The sequence below is a fragment of the Geotrypetes seraphini genome, chromosome 1, assembly GCF_902459505.1.
Source record: "Geotrypetes seraphini chromosome 1, aGeoSer1.1, whole genome shotgun sequence".
NCBI classification, from domain to species: Eukaryota; Metazoa; Chordata; class Amphibia; order Gymnophiona; family Dermophiidae; genus Geotrypetes; species Geotrypetes seraphini.
In genome coordinates this window covers 500,123,617-500,140,845 of record NC_047084.1, presented here as the reverse complement: position 1 = coordinate 500,140,845, position 17,229 = coordinate 500,123,617, and the positions used below count along the sequence as shown (strand labels likewise).

Below are 17,229 nucleotides of genomic sequence, written 5' to 3'. Positions count from 1 at the left end.
AACCATCAAAAAATTAAATTTCAGAGTTATTTATGTAAAGTTCTTTAAGCTATGTATGGGTAATTGTAACAATGGTGAAACTAAAGTAGATAGAATTGCTGATCCATGCGAATGATGTGCTTGTTTTTGAGTGCAAATTATCTCAAAATGCAGCTCGATGGTCGACAAGCAAGCAAGCATGCATTTCATCATCCAATATCTGCAGTTGTTCTCTTTTATTCAATTTAATTCCTGTTAGAGCTGAAAATCTAAGTTCGCAAAGATAAGAAGATCCAAATGGTAACAAAGACTTGATTACTGTATGAAAAATAAAACTGCATGAGAAATAAAAATAAAATTGCTTGCTGTTAGTTTTCAAGCTGTTAGTTTTCAAGGACCAATCACATCAAAGAATGATGCTTGTCTGGGGGTTGTATCCTTACGCACACAGATGCTCATAACTGACAAACTCTTGCATATGTGATGTACAGGTATACGTCATCTATTCTAGTGTACTGTATACTTATGAAGGGAATTTCTAAAAATAAAGTAAAATTCTGGAATCTTTTTGGGGCACACAATTGTGCAATGGCACACAGTTTGAGAGACACTGTTCTAACCCCGCAGGCTGTCAGCACTTCCAGGAGGAACCTCCCTCACTACTAGAGCTCTGGTAGATCAGGATGACCAAAAGCTTCAACGGCTCTTCACCTCCCTTTTTACAGTATCCCCCTCCCACGCAGGCAAAGGATCCTCCAACTCCTCCCACTAATTTCTCCTGCACATACACACACTCTGTGGTCCCCCTAAGAATCTTGTGCCTCCTGCTCTGAGCAGAGGCAGTCTGTGGGGGTGGGGACTCTTCAGATCAGTGTGATATGCCTAGTCCTTAAATTCTACTACCTCTTGAAATTAGTGTTGCATGTCTTACAATGCTTAATATCTCCATTCTCGCATCTCCTGGAGTACAAAAGCGGTATTAAAAAAAAAATAAAAACAGGTAACTTGGCAGTTCTTTAAATATAGTTAAGTTCAGCTCGTTTTCTTAATTAGTATTTTGCGGTTACTTTATCTTTACAAGTCACATTGTATTACCTACGTGCATATACCAACAAATCTTAAGCGGATAACATTGTCCTATATAACGGACGCGTCTCCAACTCTGCCCCAACAACGTCCGTCGCAGTGGTTTTTGTTTTTTTTTTAAATTATTTATACCTCGGAGCCTCCTGTTTCGCAGCTTCCTGTCCCACCCGCCCGCGTTCAGACCTCGTCGGTTGCCGGGGTAACCGTTTGATTACGGATGCTACGTTCCAGGAGCTGGCGAAGGAGAGGCGCACGGCGAACCTACTGGAAACTTCACCACTTCCCTGCAGGTAACGGCTCCTCTTGCACCGCGCGCCACCGAACTCCCGCGTGAGGGACGCCCTTCCCTTGCCCTCTAGCCGGGATCCAAGCTCCCTAGGGTTGCCATTACAATACTCCGGCTCAGTGTCTCTCTAACATATTTGTCAAGGCATCTGCATTACGCTGATCCGATTGTGTTCACCAGATTTTATTGAATAGTTTGTGGATACACAAGCATTGAGTTGGAATTTTGACTCATTCAGGCCATTAGATGGGGGTCGCATTAATAGAGGAAATGCTTGACATAATATCATTCAACTCTATATTTCCTCGAGCAGCAAACTAGAAGAGCTGAACGGCTCTGGCAGAAACGTCAATATTCTGTCACCCGCTATGAACTTAAGGAGCAGCCAAGTTAATCTCGCAAAGAAATCTTACTATTCAGGCCACATGGGTGTTAAAATGTTCGAACTACTTCTTGTATCTTGGGAGAAGTACCTACTCTTTTTGATGCCATGAGGCAGGCTGAGCAGTGAAAGGGAAGTAAATTCCCACCCCTCCACAGAGCCTCTCCCCCTACTCTTATGACATCATCCTGCTGTGACCTGGTGATGTCATCCAAGTGTGTCTGCCTGGATTCATTTTCAGGATTTTTTTGGTTATATTACGAGGGTCATTTCATAAATAATGCACACTATTTTTAAAAATTTACATGTTTTTTTCCCCAAGTATTTCTTTACAGTCCTTCAATAAAATCTCCCTGCTTTGCAATGACTGAGTCCCAATGTCCAGGAAGCTTCATTATTCCATCCAAGACACTGGTTTTGTTCAGTTGCCGAATGGCTTGGGTAATGGCAGAAGAAAGCTCTTCCAGAAATGCAAAACAATGTCCATGCATAGGTTGTTTCAACTTTGGAAAAAGGTCGATGTCTGGTGGACTCATTTCTGTACTGTAGGGAGCATGAGGCAACACCTCCCAGCCGTATTCACGTAGTTTTTCAATGACGACATTCCCTATGTGCGGTCGAGCGTTGTCATGAAGAATGAGTGACCCAGCCAAGAGCAACTGAGATCAGGTTTTATGCATTTTTTGCGAAAAATCATGATAATACAATACCGTGACACTTCTTCCACATGGAACTTTGTCTGTGATGATGCCTTCATGATCATAAGCAAAAATCATCATTTGTTTGGCTTTTAATTGAGCTCGTCAAAATTTGTTTGGTTGTGGGGAAGATGGAGCTTTCCACCCGTTGGACTGTGATTTCAGCTCTGGCTCAAAGTCTCTGACCCATGTTTCATCAATAGCAACAATGTGATTCAAGAATGCCTGACCTTCGATGTCGAATTTTTGTTTCAGCACAGTTGCATTGTCCAGGCGTCTCTGCTGCTGTTCAGCAGTCAAGAAGTGGGGGACCTATCGCGCAGAAATTTTTCTCTTTTTTAAATCATATGTCAGAATTCGATATACTGATGTTGGTAGAATCCCTGTCCTTTCAGAAAGTTCCTCGCATGTCGCACAACAATCTTGTTCAAGAGCATCAGCCACGAGTTTCACACATCATTCATCGGTTGTTGATTTCAGCCTTCCTGGTCTTGCATCATCTATGCTCACATGACCACTTTGAAAACGAGTTGCCCACTGAGAAACCGTACTACAGTCCACTGTTAACTCACCACAAACTTCACGTAACGCACTGTGGATTTGCCGGGTTTTTGCCACGTAGAGTTTCAATCTTAATGTAAGACCTTGGATCGTCAACGGATACAGTACCTGAGACACCAGCAGCCTCCATTTCCCACACTTGTCACAGCCATACTATGTATACTACATAGCTCCTAAGCACATGTCCTGCTGCTTCAAGCACTGAAGTGAAAGTGAAATAAGGTTTACTGCAATTGCATCATCCACTCCCCAGTGTTGCCAACCTGTGCATTATTTATGAAATGACCCTCGTATAACCAGAAACCCTAAATTTCCTATCAGGTTTTTCAGCTATTACCTAAAATCAGAAGCTCCACTCATAATTGTTTAAAAAAGTACATTGTTTTTAGGAAGTACACATTTTAAAGTCAAGTTATATCAGTTACAAGTGCCTGATCATTTTAAGTATCAAGTTATGACGGTGAGTCAAGTGTTCCTGAGATTACTCCCTCACTGGAATTGTAGTTAAGCCAGGAGTGTCAAAGTCCCTCCTTGAGGGCCGCAATCCAGTCGGGTTTTCAGGATTTTCCCAATGAATATGCATGCGATCTATTAGCATACAATAAAAGCAGTGCATGCAAATAGATCTCATGCATATTCATTGGGGAAATCCTGAAAACCCGACTGGATTGCGGCCCTCGAGGAGGGACTTTGACACCCCTGAGTTAAGCCATCTTACGGCAGATGGCATTAGCCTAGGGCAGGGGTAGGCAATTCTGGTCCTCGAGAACCAGAGCTAGGTCAGGTTTTCAGGATCTCCACCATGAATATGCATGAGATAGATTTGCATCTCAAGGAGGCAGTGCATGCAAATCCATCTCATACATATTCATGGTGGAGATCTGAAAACCTGACCTAGCTTCTGGCTCTCAAAGCTAGGTCTACCCCTGGCCTAGGGTTACCAGATTTCTTGGAGCACAAAAGTAAACATGGCCCTGCCCCCAATTCTCCCTGTTCCATGCCAGCCCTGCCCCATTCCACCTCAGCCCCACCCCCACTCAAACATCTCTCTTTCTTCAAGCTCTGGGTTGCATCTGGAGAGCCAACAAGCAGGCGTGGATGTGACTTGATGACACATGATCAAATACATTCCAGACGCAGCCCCGAGCTTGGCATTCTTTGAAAACCCAGACAAACAGTTGTTTTAAAAAAACTGTTCATCCGGTCACCCAGACAGTCTTCTAAAAGAGGACATGTCCAGGTTTTCCCGGACATCTGGTAACCCTACACTAGCCCACTGAACCAGAGACTGTCAGAAGGGCTGGGCTCTGGCAGGGTAGTGATTAAATGCCCTGAGGCAAGAGGTCTCCAGTAACAAGACATTTAAGCCCAAAGGATACAGAGGTCTTCTGGAGGAAGATCGTGAGAGAAGACTTCCTCTCTAGGAGTTGTCTGGGCTATTGTACCTGTGGGAGGTTCAGAGAAGCAGAGTGGTCCTCACGCTTATATCTCCAGAGTCTATGTTCCCAAGACAAAGAAGGAAGTTTCTGTACTTCCCTTGAAGATTCATATTTTGTGTGTCAAGGCTGAAGGCAAACCTGTGTTGAAACTGTGTTTGTTTGGAACACTAACATTATGTTTGGGATGTGGTCAGAAGCTAGCCTGAGTAAGACTGTTTCCTTAGGGTTTGACAAGAACAGATAGTACTCAACAGGCTTTTTTTTATAGTAGAATACAGTAATGAAGAATTTTTTTGTTTATTCTTTCTCCTTGTGGGTATTCGCTGTCTATCCATAGAGTCATGTTACCACATAAGTCTTTGGATTGTTTAATATTTGAATATCCTGGGTTTTTTCTTCCTCCAAGAATCTTCATCAGTATCCTGTTGCTAACCGTGACCAATCCAGATAGAAATATGAAGAAAAAAGCCCATGTATCACGAGGAAGGAACGCTGAACAAATAAGTACTGAGGAGAGCTTACAAAACACAACCTCTGCTTCGCAGAAAAAGAAAGACTGCTGGTCCCATGTGCTCATGCTGAGCAGGAAGGTACTCATGCATGCATAGTGGGATGCTGTTAAAGGCTTCTTAAAACTAGAATCCGCACCGGGCTCTGTCAGATGGCATCACCCATATGTGAGAAACAATGTCCTGCTTGTTCTCAGAGAATGCCTTTATACCGCTCTATGAGACTGCATTTGAGTATTGCATGCAATTCTGGTTACCAAATATCATAAAAGATATAGCAGAAATGGAAAAGGTACAGAGAAAAATGATCAACATGGTAAAAGGGATGGAAGAAATCTCATTTGAGGAAAGACTAAAGAGGTTAGGGCTCTTCATTTTGGTGATGAGGGGAGACATGATAAAACTAGATGGAGCTAATCAGTTGTTTACTCTTTCAAAAAGCACAAAGACTGGAGGAGATGCCATGAAATTTAAAAGTAGTATCTTTAAAACAAATAGATCATATTTTTTCAGTTGTCACATAATAAAGCTCTGAAACTCATTGCTAGAAGGTGTGGTAAATGCAGTTAATATTGCAATGTTAAAAAAAATGTTTGGACACATTTCCAGGCGGGAGTCAGAGTAGACCCACAACTTAGGCATAGGAACATTCCTCCAGCCTGCCCTTCCCAGCAGTCCTAGGGGGCCCACTCTAGACCTTGGCAGCAGAAGGCCCAAACAGCACCCCAGTCCAAGCAAGAGATGAGCTTTTGACTGGTTCCAGGAGAGCTGAAAAATTAACATAACATAAGAATAGCCTTACTGGGTCAGACCAATGGTTCATCAAGCCCAGTAGCCTGTTCTCTAGGTTGCCAATCCAGGTCACTAGTACCTGGCCAAAACCCAAGGAGTTGCAATATTCCATGCTGCCGATCCAGGGCAAACAGTGGCTTCCCCCATGCCTTTCTCCAGGAAATTGGTCCAAACCTTTCTTAAAACCAGCTACGCTACCCACTCTTACCACAATCTCTGGCAATGCATTCCAGAGCTTAACTATTCTCTGAGTGAAAATTTTTTTCCTCCTATTGATTTTAAAATTATTTCCCTGTAACTTCATCGAGTGTCCCCCTAGTCTTTGTAATTTTTGATAGAGTGAAAGATCGATTTACTTGTACCCGTTCTACTCCACTCAGGATTTTGTAGACTTCAATCTTATCTCCCCTCAGCTGTTTCTTTTCCAAGCTAAAGAGCGTTAACCATTTTAGTCTTTCCTCATATGAGAGGAGTTCCAACCCTTTATCATCTTGGTTGCTCTTCTTTGAACCTTTTCTAGTGCCACTATATCTTTCTTGAGATAAGGAGACCGGAGTTGAATGCAGTACTCCAGATGAGGTTGCACCATGGAGCGATACAGAGGCATTATAACATTCTTAGTCTTGTTAACCATCCCTTTTAAAATCATTCCTAGCATCCTGTTTGCTTTTTTGGCCACCGCCATACATTGGACGGAAGGTTTCATCGTATTGTGTGTGATGACACCCAGATCCATTTCTTGGGCGCTAACCCCCAAGATGGGCCCTAGCATCCGGTAACTGGATTTGGCTTATTCTTCCCAATATGTATCACTTTGCATTTGTCCATATTAAATTTCATCTGCCACTTTGACGCCCAGTTTTCCAATTTCCTAAGGTCTGCATGCAATTTTTCACAATCTACATGCGTTTTAACAACTTTGAACAGTTTATTGTCATCTGCAAATTTAATCCTTCACTCGTTCCAATTTCTAGATCATTTATGAATAAGTTAAACAGCACAGGTCTCAGTACAGACCCCTGTGGCACTCCACTGTTTACTCTCCTCCATTAAGAAAAATGACAATTTAACCCTACCCTCTTTTTTCTATCCGATAACCAATTCCTAATCCACAACTGAGCTTTGCCACCTATCCCATGGCTCTTTAATTTTCTCAGGAGTCTCTCATGAGGAACTTTATCAAAAGCTTTCTTAATCTAGATACACTATATCAACCGGCTCACCTTTATCCACATATTTATTCACACCTTCAAAGAAGTCAAGCAAATTGGTGAGGCAAGTTCTCCCTCGGCTGAACCCATGTTGACTCAGTCTCATTAAATCATGTTTGTCTACATGTTCCACAATTTTATTTTTTATAATTGTTTCCACCATTTTGCCCAGCACTGAAGTGAGGCTTACTGGTCTGTAATTTCCCAGATCTCCCCTGGAGCCCTTTTGAAAAAAAAAATCAGTGGTGTAACATTGGCCACCCTCCAATCTTCAGGTACTACACACAATTTTAGCAACAGGTTACAGATCATTAACTGAACTCAGATGACTATCTCAGGTGACCTACTGGTTGGGGGAGAGGCTGCATTTTTTCCATCAAAGGTTTCCTCTTAATCAACCAGTGGGCTCTCAAAAATAGTCCAGAGTGCTTATATCCTCAGTTGGCATTAGTGTCCTCCAAATTGTCCACTGAGAGCATCAAGTTTCAGCTCTTTACAGTGCTTGCAGAGGAGCTCTCCTCCCTTCTACAAGCCCATATGGTTGAACCTGTACCACGAAAAGAAGGGATTCTATTCGGAGTACTTCCTTGTGCCAAAAAAAAATAGGGGGATTATATTCCCTCCTAGACCTAAGGGCTCTGAACAGATGATATTTGTTCAAGGAAAAGTTCAGTATTTCTCTGGGCACCCTTCTCCTCATGATTCAGGCAAATGATTGCCTATGCTTTCTGGGCTTAAAGGATGCTGACTAGAGAATAATACAAGGATGGGTTACTGTGGACATCCGTGGAAAATCTAGAATAAAAAATTGGGGTTTTAAAGCAGATGTGGGAGCAAAACGTTTTACTGCCCTGCGAGAATGATAAAGAGCTTTGTTCCCACAGGAACCTTCCCCTCCAAATAACACTCCCGCAGGTCTTCCTTCCCCCCTCCTGTGGGACAAATAGGGTTATTTATGAATGTTCAGGAGTGCCCAGAGATGTTCCTGACTCTTACTAGAGAACAGTAGAAGAGGAACAAACTATGTTAATAGATTTAGAATTAGCACTCTGGATTATTATGTGTATATTTATTTATGTTCCCCTATAATTGGATCCAAGCTCTAAACTTCTGATGAGCTGACAAGCAATAAAATAGACCAAATATTATAATAATAAAATGTAATTTATTTAAACATGTACCAGCAACAAGTGGTCATAGAAGTATATTGAGAATATGAGACTTATTCACTGAGCAATTAGGATGCCCAAGAAGAATACAATAAACCCTTCTGCACTAATGCATACACTTTACTTCAAAGTAAACACACAGTTATTCTGTAGGCCATAACATGTGCCTCTTAATTTCCCTCTAAGTGTGAAAGAGCTATATATAAGCTGTCAGTGCAGAAGAGTATTTCATAGGAGTTGCAACTCTGAAGTAATGCAGTTCAAAGCAGAGTAGTCAGTTTGAGAGAGAGCCAGGCAGTGGTATGAGCTTCAGGAGCAAGAACTGGAACACTGGACTATTCACAGCTCATATCAGACCTCTAGGGTTCAGACAGAGACCAGCCACTATGCTCACTGGAGATACTTCATTTATACCCTTTGAGGAGAGGGCCTACCTGAAGATAAAATGTTCTCTTCACCTCTTGTCTGAAGTGGAAAGACCCCATTAAATCATCTAAGTTTGCACTCTCACAACCTCTTGTTTCTTTTCCAAGGAACTTGAAGGTTACCTGGCTCATTAGTGGCTGGAGGAACCCGGAAACCATCTGAATCGTTAGTGATTAGAGATCACGTGGCCCTCCTAGGCAAGAAGTTTATGACACAACAGTCTGGTGCTTGCAAAGTTTCCAAGTTTCCAAGTTTATTAAATGTCTTGATTTATCACCTATTCACATTTCTAGGCGATGCAAAGTCAGGCTAAGTTCTTTCTGCTTAAGGCCCTGTCTGATGAATCAAGGCCCTGTCTGCTGTAAGCTCTCAATGAAGCTATATGCAGGGGTTTTGCCCCTACACACCCTCCTGGCCGCTAACTGGAGCTAACTGATCACCACATACACCTGCATGTTACATGTGGCCTTCCTTCTTCCAGGTTCCTCCTTATGATGCAGCTTCCTCTTTTTGCAAAGAAGGAAGGCCATAAAACCCAGTTTTGAACTCTGAAAAAGGATTGTAGTGTATATATCTAGAGCAGGGATGGGCAAACTTTTTGACTCGTGGGCCACAATGGGTTCTTAAATTTGCCAGAGGGGCGGGGTGGAGGGGATCTGATGCACCACAGAATGATGGTAAGAGAAAGGGCTAAGGCAGAAAGAAAGAAAGAACCCCCCCCAAAAGGGCAGACTGTTGTCTCTGGTTTCTGCTTTCATCTTCTTTTCACTCTTTTCCAGTGTCTGCCCTCTGTCTCTTCCATCCAACATCTGCCCCTTCCATCCACTGTCTGCCCTCTCCTCCTTCCATATGGTATCTGCCTTCTTTCTATGCCCCTCTCCCCTTTCCATCCAACCTCTGCCCCCTCTCTCCTTTTTACATGATTCATTCCAGCTTCACTGTTCTCTTCATTTTTATCTCTCCTACACCAGATCTAGCATCTTTGTCCCTCTCTCCTTTTCTTTGCTGACCCCCTACCCAATATCAATCTCTCTCTCATTCCTCTTTCTCTCCCCTTTCCATCATCTGATCTCTCCATTCCACCCTGACCCCTTCCCTTCCTCTAATCTCCCTGCCAGCTGTTTCCTTCCTTTTTCTTCCTCCCCTGTCCAGGTGTACCCCTTCTCCCTTCCCTCCTCCCCCTATCCAACAGTAATGGGGGAGGGTCTGATGCTGTAGGAGGAAACAGCACTCCAGCTGAGTTGCGCGCATTTGCCACAAAACGAAGCAACAACCAATAAAGTGCTCAACTCTTGCCCCCAGCGCTCTGGGACCCATCGCAAAGGTGGCCGGGAGCAGATGGCCTGGGCCTGCATGGCAACACGTCTTCCTGGCGCCGCACACTGGTTCTAGCCTCCACATTTGCACACACGCCACTGCCTGCAGCATGGACCAACTCCAGTGCATGGCACGCCCGGGCCGTCTTTCTCCGAGATGCACCACAGGCAAGCACGCACCCCATCAGTTTGGTCGAACAGCACACTTCCACCAGAACTGGGAAGCCCAGGGCTGCCAGAGAACCACACTGGCAACCCGACGGCACCCCTTTCCTCGAATTTGCAAGAGCGCCACCAACCGCGCACGCACCCCCAGAAGAGGCCATGCCCTGTATCAGAATGTGCCGGCATTCGACCCGGAGGCAACAGAAGGCCACAGGCCAGACCCTCCAACAGGCCGGATTCAAAAGCTAAACGGGCCGGATATGGCCCACGGGCTGTAGTTTGCTCATGTCTGAACTAGAGGTTTCATCTGTGACAGTTTGAGAATGTATGTTCTGGGAAAAATATGTAGTGTCCCTTATGTTTTCTGGCTTTTACTGTAGTCTCTCTATAAACTAAGAGTGAGCCAGGTCATGGGAATGAATGGCCAAACTGCTGAAGCTGTTGGATAATTTAAGTGTAATCCATGTCTAATGGGCATAGATATGGCTATTCTACTATTCTTAAAGGCTTATAATTTGTTCAGAATTAGCAATTAGAAAAATATTTGTGAGGGGGAGGGGGAGACAGGTTTTGTTGATTCTTGTTCTGTATTTGTGATATATAAAACAATTGTACAGAATATTGTTTCTTTTTATATATCTTAATAAAATTTAAATATAAAATCATAACTGTTTTGAGGCTTCTGCGGATGGGATCAGACAGCTCAAGAGGATGGGGTTGGGACAGGAACAGAGCTTGCAAGGGATGGGCAAAATCTTTGCCCCCATGTCATTCTCTGAGTCCTACTTCAGATACTTCCAAGTCACAGGAAGTATTTCCTATTTTGAATGATAAAACACCTCTTTAGTATTGTGTAAGCTTCGCCTGCTACAGCATGCTGTGTAGACTGGGAATCCATGCGTTTTCTTACCAGGATAATTGGCTGATCAAGAGCACATCAAAGAAAGGTCCTTAAGTATCAATGCAGAGAACTATTCAGTTGTTGGAGCTACTAAGATTAATCATCAACTAACCCAAGTCTCATCTACATTTAATGCAACAGTTATAATCCCTTGGAGCCATACAAGATGTGATCAGGCTTGGTCCAACTTGCCTCAGATACAGGTGGATATTCTCATCTGTATTGCCTCTCAGTATTGACACAGCCAGCGGGTCACAGGTCGGCAGATGTTGAGATTGTTAGGTCACATAGCTTCCACAGTGCATGTTATTATGCCCACAGCTCGCCGCCATTTGAGGTATGCCCAATGGACTTTTAATTCCCAATGGTGTCACACCATAAAGAACCTTGTGGATGCCATCTCAATCACTTTGCTGGTAGGCAGTTTGGTCCTATTTGATTCTGGATCTCCCATTCCAAATTTCTCCACCCCAGTGGATGCATCCAATCTGGGCAGGGGGGGGGGGTGATTTGCAGGTGTTTCATACCTAGAGGCACTGGCCTACTCAGGAGACCAAGCTTCACATCAATCTCCTAGAGCTTCGTGCCATATGGAACACTCTAAATGCTTTCAGAGATCGGCTAATGAACCAAATTGTTCTCATCCAAATAATCAGATTGCCTTGTATTATGTCAACAAGCGGGGGTATGTGATCTACCCCTTGTGTCAGGAAGCAGTTGGGATGTGATTAAGGGTCTTTTTACTAAGATGTACTAATGCATGCTAACAATTATCCCATTAGTGCACCTTTAATAAAAAGATTCCTACATTTCTAACAACCAAATTTTCTACATGCTCCTCTGTCTTCTCTGTTTTCTTAGTTCTCATAAATCTTTCATCTATATTCCTTTCTGGATACCATCTTTCCAAAATCCTCGCTTTACGATCCATTGCATGAGTCTGTTTTGTGGATTTTAGTATATAAAAGATGTCTTTTATTGGCGACTTGCAAAGCAGAAAGTAATTTAGAACTCCCAGAATACCTAGCCCCATTTAACGACACCATTGGAAACATAGAAACATATTGACAGATAAAGGCCAAATAGCCCATCTAGTCTGCCCATCCACAGTAACCATTATCTCTTTCTCTCCCCAAGAGATCCCATGTGCCTATCCCAGGACCTTTTGAATTCAGACACAGTCTCTGTCTCCACCTCCTCTTCTGGGAGACTGTTCCATGCATCAACCACTCTTTCTGTAAAAAGAGTATTTCCTTAGATTTCTCCTGAGCCTATCACCTCTTAATGTCATCCTTTGCCCTCTCATTAGAAACATAGAAACATAGAAACTGACGGCAGAAAAGGGCCATAGCCCATCGAGTCTGCCCATACCAATGACCCACTCCCTGATTCTTACTCTCCTAGAGATCCCACATGAATATCCCATTTTCTCTTGAAATCTAACACGCTGCTGGCCTCAATCACCCGCTGAGGCAGCTCGTTCCAATGATCTACCACCCTTTCAGTGAAGAAGTACTTCCTAGCATCACCCTGAAATTTCCCTCCCCTGATTTTCAGCGAGTGTCCTCTGGTTACCGAGGGCCCTGTAAGACTGAAGATATCATCTTTCACCTCTATACGCTCAGTAATATACTTAAAGGTCTCAATCATGTCCCCTCTCTCTCTTCGCTCCTCCAGTGAGTACATCCGCAGTTTCCTCAACCTTTCTTCATTGAGCATGGGCATTGGACGCCTGCGCACTCATAAAGCTGCAGTTGCCATTTAAGCTGGTAGCTTTCACTCAAGGTGTGAAAAATAACAAAAAACATGGAAAATGACGCTAACGCAAGGTTTTACCAAAATATAATTATTTATTTATTTATTGTTTTTATTTTTTCATTATGAAACTCAAAAGAATAGTTGCGTTAACAGTTGCGTTTAGTGGGAGGTTGTTATAGTTGCCAAAATGCTGGCCTTCTGATAACAAACTCAGCTCAATACTTCGCAGCTCCCCGTTATATACCTTTAGCCCGTGGGCCAACCAAAAACAGAGGTGGTCTTTAAAGTTAGACAAAGAAAATTTCTCTACATGTTTAAAAGTTTAAAAGTTTCAGAAATTACATTTGTTTGTTTACATTCATTTCTGAATATACATTTTATAACATATCCAATATTCTTTTTGTCATTCTTAAAACTTATTTCAAACAATTTGTCTATGTGTCAGGCAAAATGCTGAAATGTTCTCAGCCTGCTTTGAACAACTAAGTTTCATGTTACACCTAAAAAAGTGTTGAAAACTGGTCAGCCTTGGAGGAAAAGGAGGGGCTGTTCCCCCCTCTCCCTGAAACCTAACAGCTTCAAATCTAACTTAACCATTTCCAGATGTGCTCAGGCTTCCTTTGAATTTCTTTAGGTTGCAAATATATATATAATATGTTTTTCAAAACCCATTCTTTTGTTCAATACACATCCATACACATAATCACTCACTTTCAGGTTCAGGGGCCCCTCCATTCATAATTCCATTCATACTCAAAGCAAGTTATATCTCAGTTTGGGATACGTAATCTAATATGCTCTTCCTAGCCAGTCTAAGGCACATCTGGTATCAATTAGAACCACGAGGCTAGGAGCGGGAAACTCTGAACAAAAGGACACAGGCTAAACACAAAATGGAGTAATCAAACAGAAGAATAGAGAACCCAAAATGGAGTCACTACCTCAAAATGGAGGTCAGGTATATCTTGATTTCCTTTATAATCTAGCTTAATAGCAAAGTACATAAAAAGTATATTATTATGCTTTCCCTTAATATTAATCTGTAGTGTGTTTTTCTGGCCTTGGCTACATCCATATTCAGATTTTTATTCACCAATTTTTCGTACGCTTCTATTTGGTGTGGCCTTAACTAACACATATGCTTATATCTAACTAGAGTTACCCAGAATCATACGAAAAACAGGCTCTTTTGTAGAAAAATTCCACAAAAATACTGCACTATCATGTCCTGACGTCCATTTCATTACCGTCCCATAGATATCACCTCCTACTGGCCATGAGCCACTACTGCTCACTCATTCCAGAGCTTCTTTTCAAATGAATAAGTTGGGTTCTGTTGCACTACTGGTGAGCTTAAATTTAGATGTCTTGTAGATGATTTTATTGTGTATTAAAAGCATTTAGCGGTATAGAATGTTCTTCATTTTTATTCAGTACTTTTCAGTCAGTTGGAGACTGTTTGGAAGTGGATAGAATTCTGACTTCCACTGGGGAGTCATTTTGCTGCTTTTAAAGCATTAAAAATAACTTTCAAATAGCTTTTTTACAAGTATATCCTAAATATCTTCTATATCTTGTATTAAAGTTATCTTCTCATTGTTGCTTAGATATTTGTTCTATCAAGGTGGGAATGTGTGCTTTTGGATACCCCCATTCTTGGTATATTATGCATCTTGTTCTACTTGCTCTCTGTGTGACACTATGGGCTCCTTTTATCAAGCCGCACTAGCAGTTTAATGCGCGTAATAGTGCACATTAAACCGCTGGCCGCGCTAGCTGCTAACGCCTGCCTTGAGCAGGCAGGAGTTTTTGGGCCAGCACGGGAGTTAGCACGCGATTAAAAGTATCGCACGCTAACCCCGCTTGATAAAAGGAGCCGTATGTGTGAATTTGGCACAAATATATTTGTTTAAGGAACACAATGCTTTTCACAACGTGTGGCTACTACTCTTGCATGCTTTTTAACGATATGCTTCTTTATCTCCAATAAAGAAGCATATAATTACTTCTGGATCCCATACACTTTGTATGTTGTTTTGTTTATAATTTAGCCTAATTGTATATTTTGATTCTGATATTGTTTTAGTCATATTCCTGAAGCAGTCCTGATAGGGCAAAACATGGACCATTTTGGGTTTTTTGTTTCAGTAAGGAATTTCTTGCTGCTATAATCTGTTTGGATCTGCTGTTGATTTGAAGAGCCTCTCTAATTTTTGGAATGTGCCTTTGAATTATAGGCCATTCTTCTCGCCCTTCCACTGCTCCTCCCACTCTACATGGTTCCCAAATAGTTAGTGGAATCCACTAACTATTTAGGAGTGTTCCTAAATTCACAATTGTCCTTCAATCTATAAGTATCTTCAGTCGTCAGATCTTGTTTCCTTTCTCTGTACTATATTCGGTCCATCCATTTTTATTTAGATGACAGCGCCTGTGCTACACTTCTTTCTTCTCTCTTGTGATGCTCATGTTGGACTATTGTAATAGGCTACCTGGTCTACCTGCTATTCTCCTTAAAAATAACTGCAGACTGTCAAAAATATCTCTATGATTACTTTTTCATGCCTGCTGGCACAATCACTTTACTCCCTTTCTAATACATCACCACTGGCTCCTGATTACTTATTGAATCCAACACTAGATTCTAACATTTGCCTACAAAGCCCTCTATTTAGAGATTTCCTCCTATCTCACCGTTTTACTCCTCCTGATCCCTACGTTCCTCTAATGAATACATTCTTGCCATTCCTTCTGTTGATTGATCTATTTTTTTTTTATCTGAACGCCTTTCCTCCAGATATCCAGGCTGAGCATTCATATTTCTGATCTCGGTTCTCTTTGAAGGCTCATTTTTTTCATTTTAGCCTTCTATGATGGGTTGTAGATATGGTCTGGCTGATTGTTTGTGAAGAGCTCTTTTTCCTTCTGTCTTTGAACTTCCTTCCTTGTCACTGTCCTGTCATTAAATCTGTTCTTTCCCACATATTTTTAGTTTGTAAAATGCTATGATAGAAACCAAGAAACATGGCAGATAATGGCCAAATGGCCCATCCACTCTGCCCATTAACAGCATCCACTATCTCTTTCTCTTCCTAAGAGATCCCATGTGTCTGTCCTACGCTTTTTAGAATTCAAACAGTCTTTGTCTTCCCCACCTCTACTGGAAGACTATTCCACACATCTGCCACCCTTTCTGTAAAAAAATATTTCCTTAGATTACTCCTGAGCCTATCACCTTTTAACATCATCCCATGCCCTCTCACTCTGGAGTTCTCTTTCTGTTGAAAGAGACTTGCCTCATGAATATTTATGCCACATAGATGTCTCTATCATATCTCCCTTCTTCCGCCTTTCCTACAAAGTATACATATTGAGATATGTGAGTCTGTCCCTGTATGCCTTATGATGTAGACCACTGACCATTTTAGTAGCCTTCCTCTGGACCAACTCCATCCTGTTTATATCTTTTTGGAGCTATGGACTCCAGAATCGTACACAATATTCTATTGTTTTAAATTCTTTATTCATTTTTTCATCTTACAACAAATGAGGTCTCACCAGAGTCTTTTACAGGGGCATCAATAAATCCATTTTCCTACTAGCCATTCCTCTTCCTATGCATCCATGCATCTTTCTAGCTTTTGTGGTCACCTTTTCAATCTGTTTGACCATTTTACGATCATCACATACTATCACACCCAAGTCCCACTTCACTTTTGTGCACAAAAGACCTTCACTCCCTAAATTGGTACTGTACCTTTGGGATTTTGCAGCCCAAATGCATGATCTTGCATTTCTTAGCATTAAATCTTACCTGCCAAATTTCAGACCATTCCTCAAGCTTCACTAGATCCTTACTCATTTATCCACATCACCAGGGATGTCTACTCTAATGCAGATTTTGGTATTATCCGCAAAGAGGCAAATCTTTACAAACAACCCTTCAGCAATACTGCTTACATAAATGTTAAAAAGAACAGGCCCAAGAACCGAACCTTGAGGCACACCACGGGTAACTTTCCTCAGAGCGAACTCCATTGACATTACCCTTTGTTGCCTTCCCCTCAAAACCAGTTCCTGACCTACTCCATCACTTTGGGGCCCATCCTGAGGGCACTCAGTTTATTTATTAGATGCCTGTGTGGAACACTGTCAAAGGCTTCACTAAAATCTAAACACATCACATTTATTGCACTCCCTCTATCCAATTCTCTGGTCATCCAGTCAAAGAAATTGATCAGATTTGTCTGACTAGATCTGCCTCTACTGTATCCATATTGCCTTGGGTCTTGTAACCCACTGGATTCCAGAAACTTCACTATTTTCTGTTTTAAAATAATTTCTATTTACTTACCACAGAAGTCAGACTTACCAACCTGTAGTTCCCTACTTCCACATCTGCCCTTCTCCATTCCTCCAGTACCACTCCTGACTTTAGAGAAGCATTAATAGGTCAGCCAGTGGATCCACAAGAACTTCTTTAAGTTCCTTCAGTATCCTTGGATGTACACCATCTGGCCCCATCGCTTTGTCCACCTTTAGTTTAACTAG

The 17,229-nt window shown here is 42.1% G+C and overlaps 1 protein-coding gene across 2 annotated transcripts in view; it reads left to right on the top strand.

Annotated features, from left to right (window-relative positions):
• Nucleotides 1-822: 822 nt before the first annotated feature.
• Nucleotides 823-17,229, top strand: part of LOC117351707 — a 134,475-nt gene continuing 118,068 nt past the window's right edge. The window contains exons 1-2 of one of the 2 annotated variants that reach the window (XM_033927439.1): nucleotides 823-979; nucleotides 4,838-5,021. In XM_033927439.1, coding sequence (XP_033783330.1) covers nucleotides 4,887-5,021 — 135 coding nt within the window. In that variant the 5' untranslated portion in view covers nucleotides 823-979; nucleotides 4,838-4,886. Of the gene's footprint in view, nucleotides 980-1,008; nucleotides 1,356-4,837; nucleotides 5,022-17,229 lie in introns of those variants that run through there. The other variant, XM_033927429.1, reaches the window with a different exon arrangement.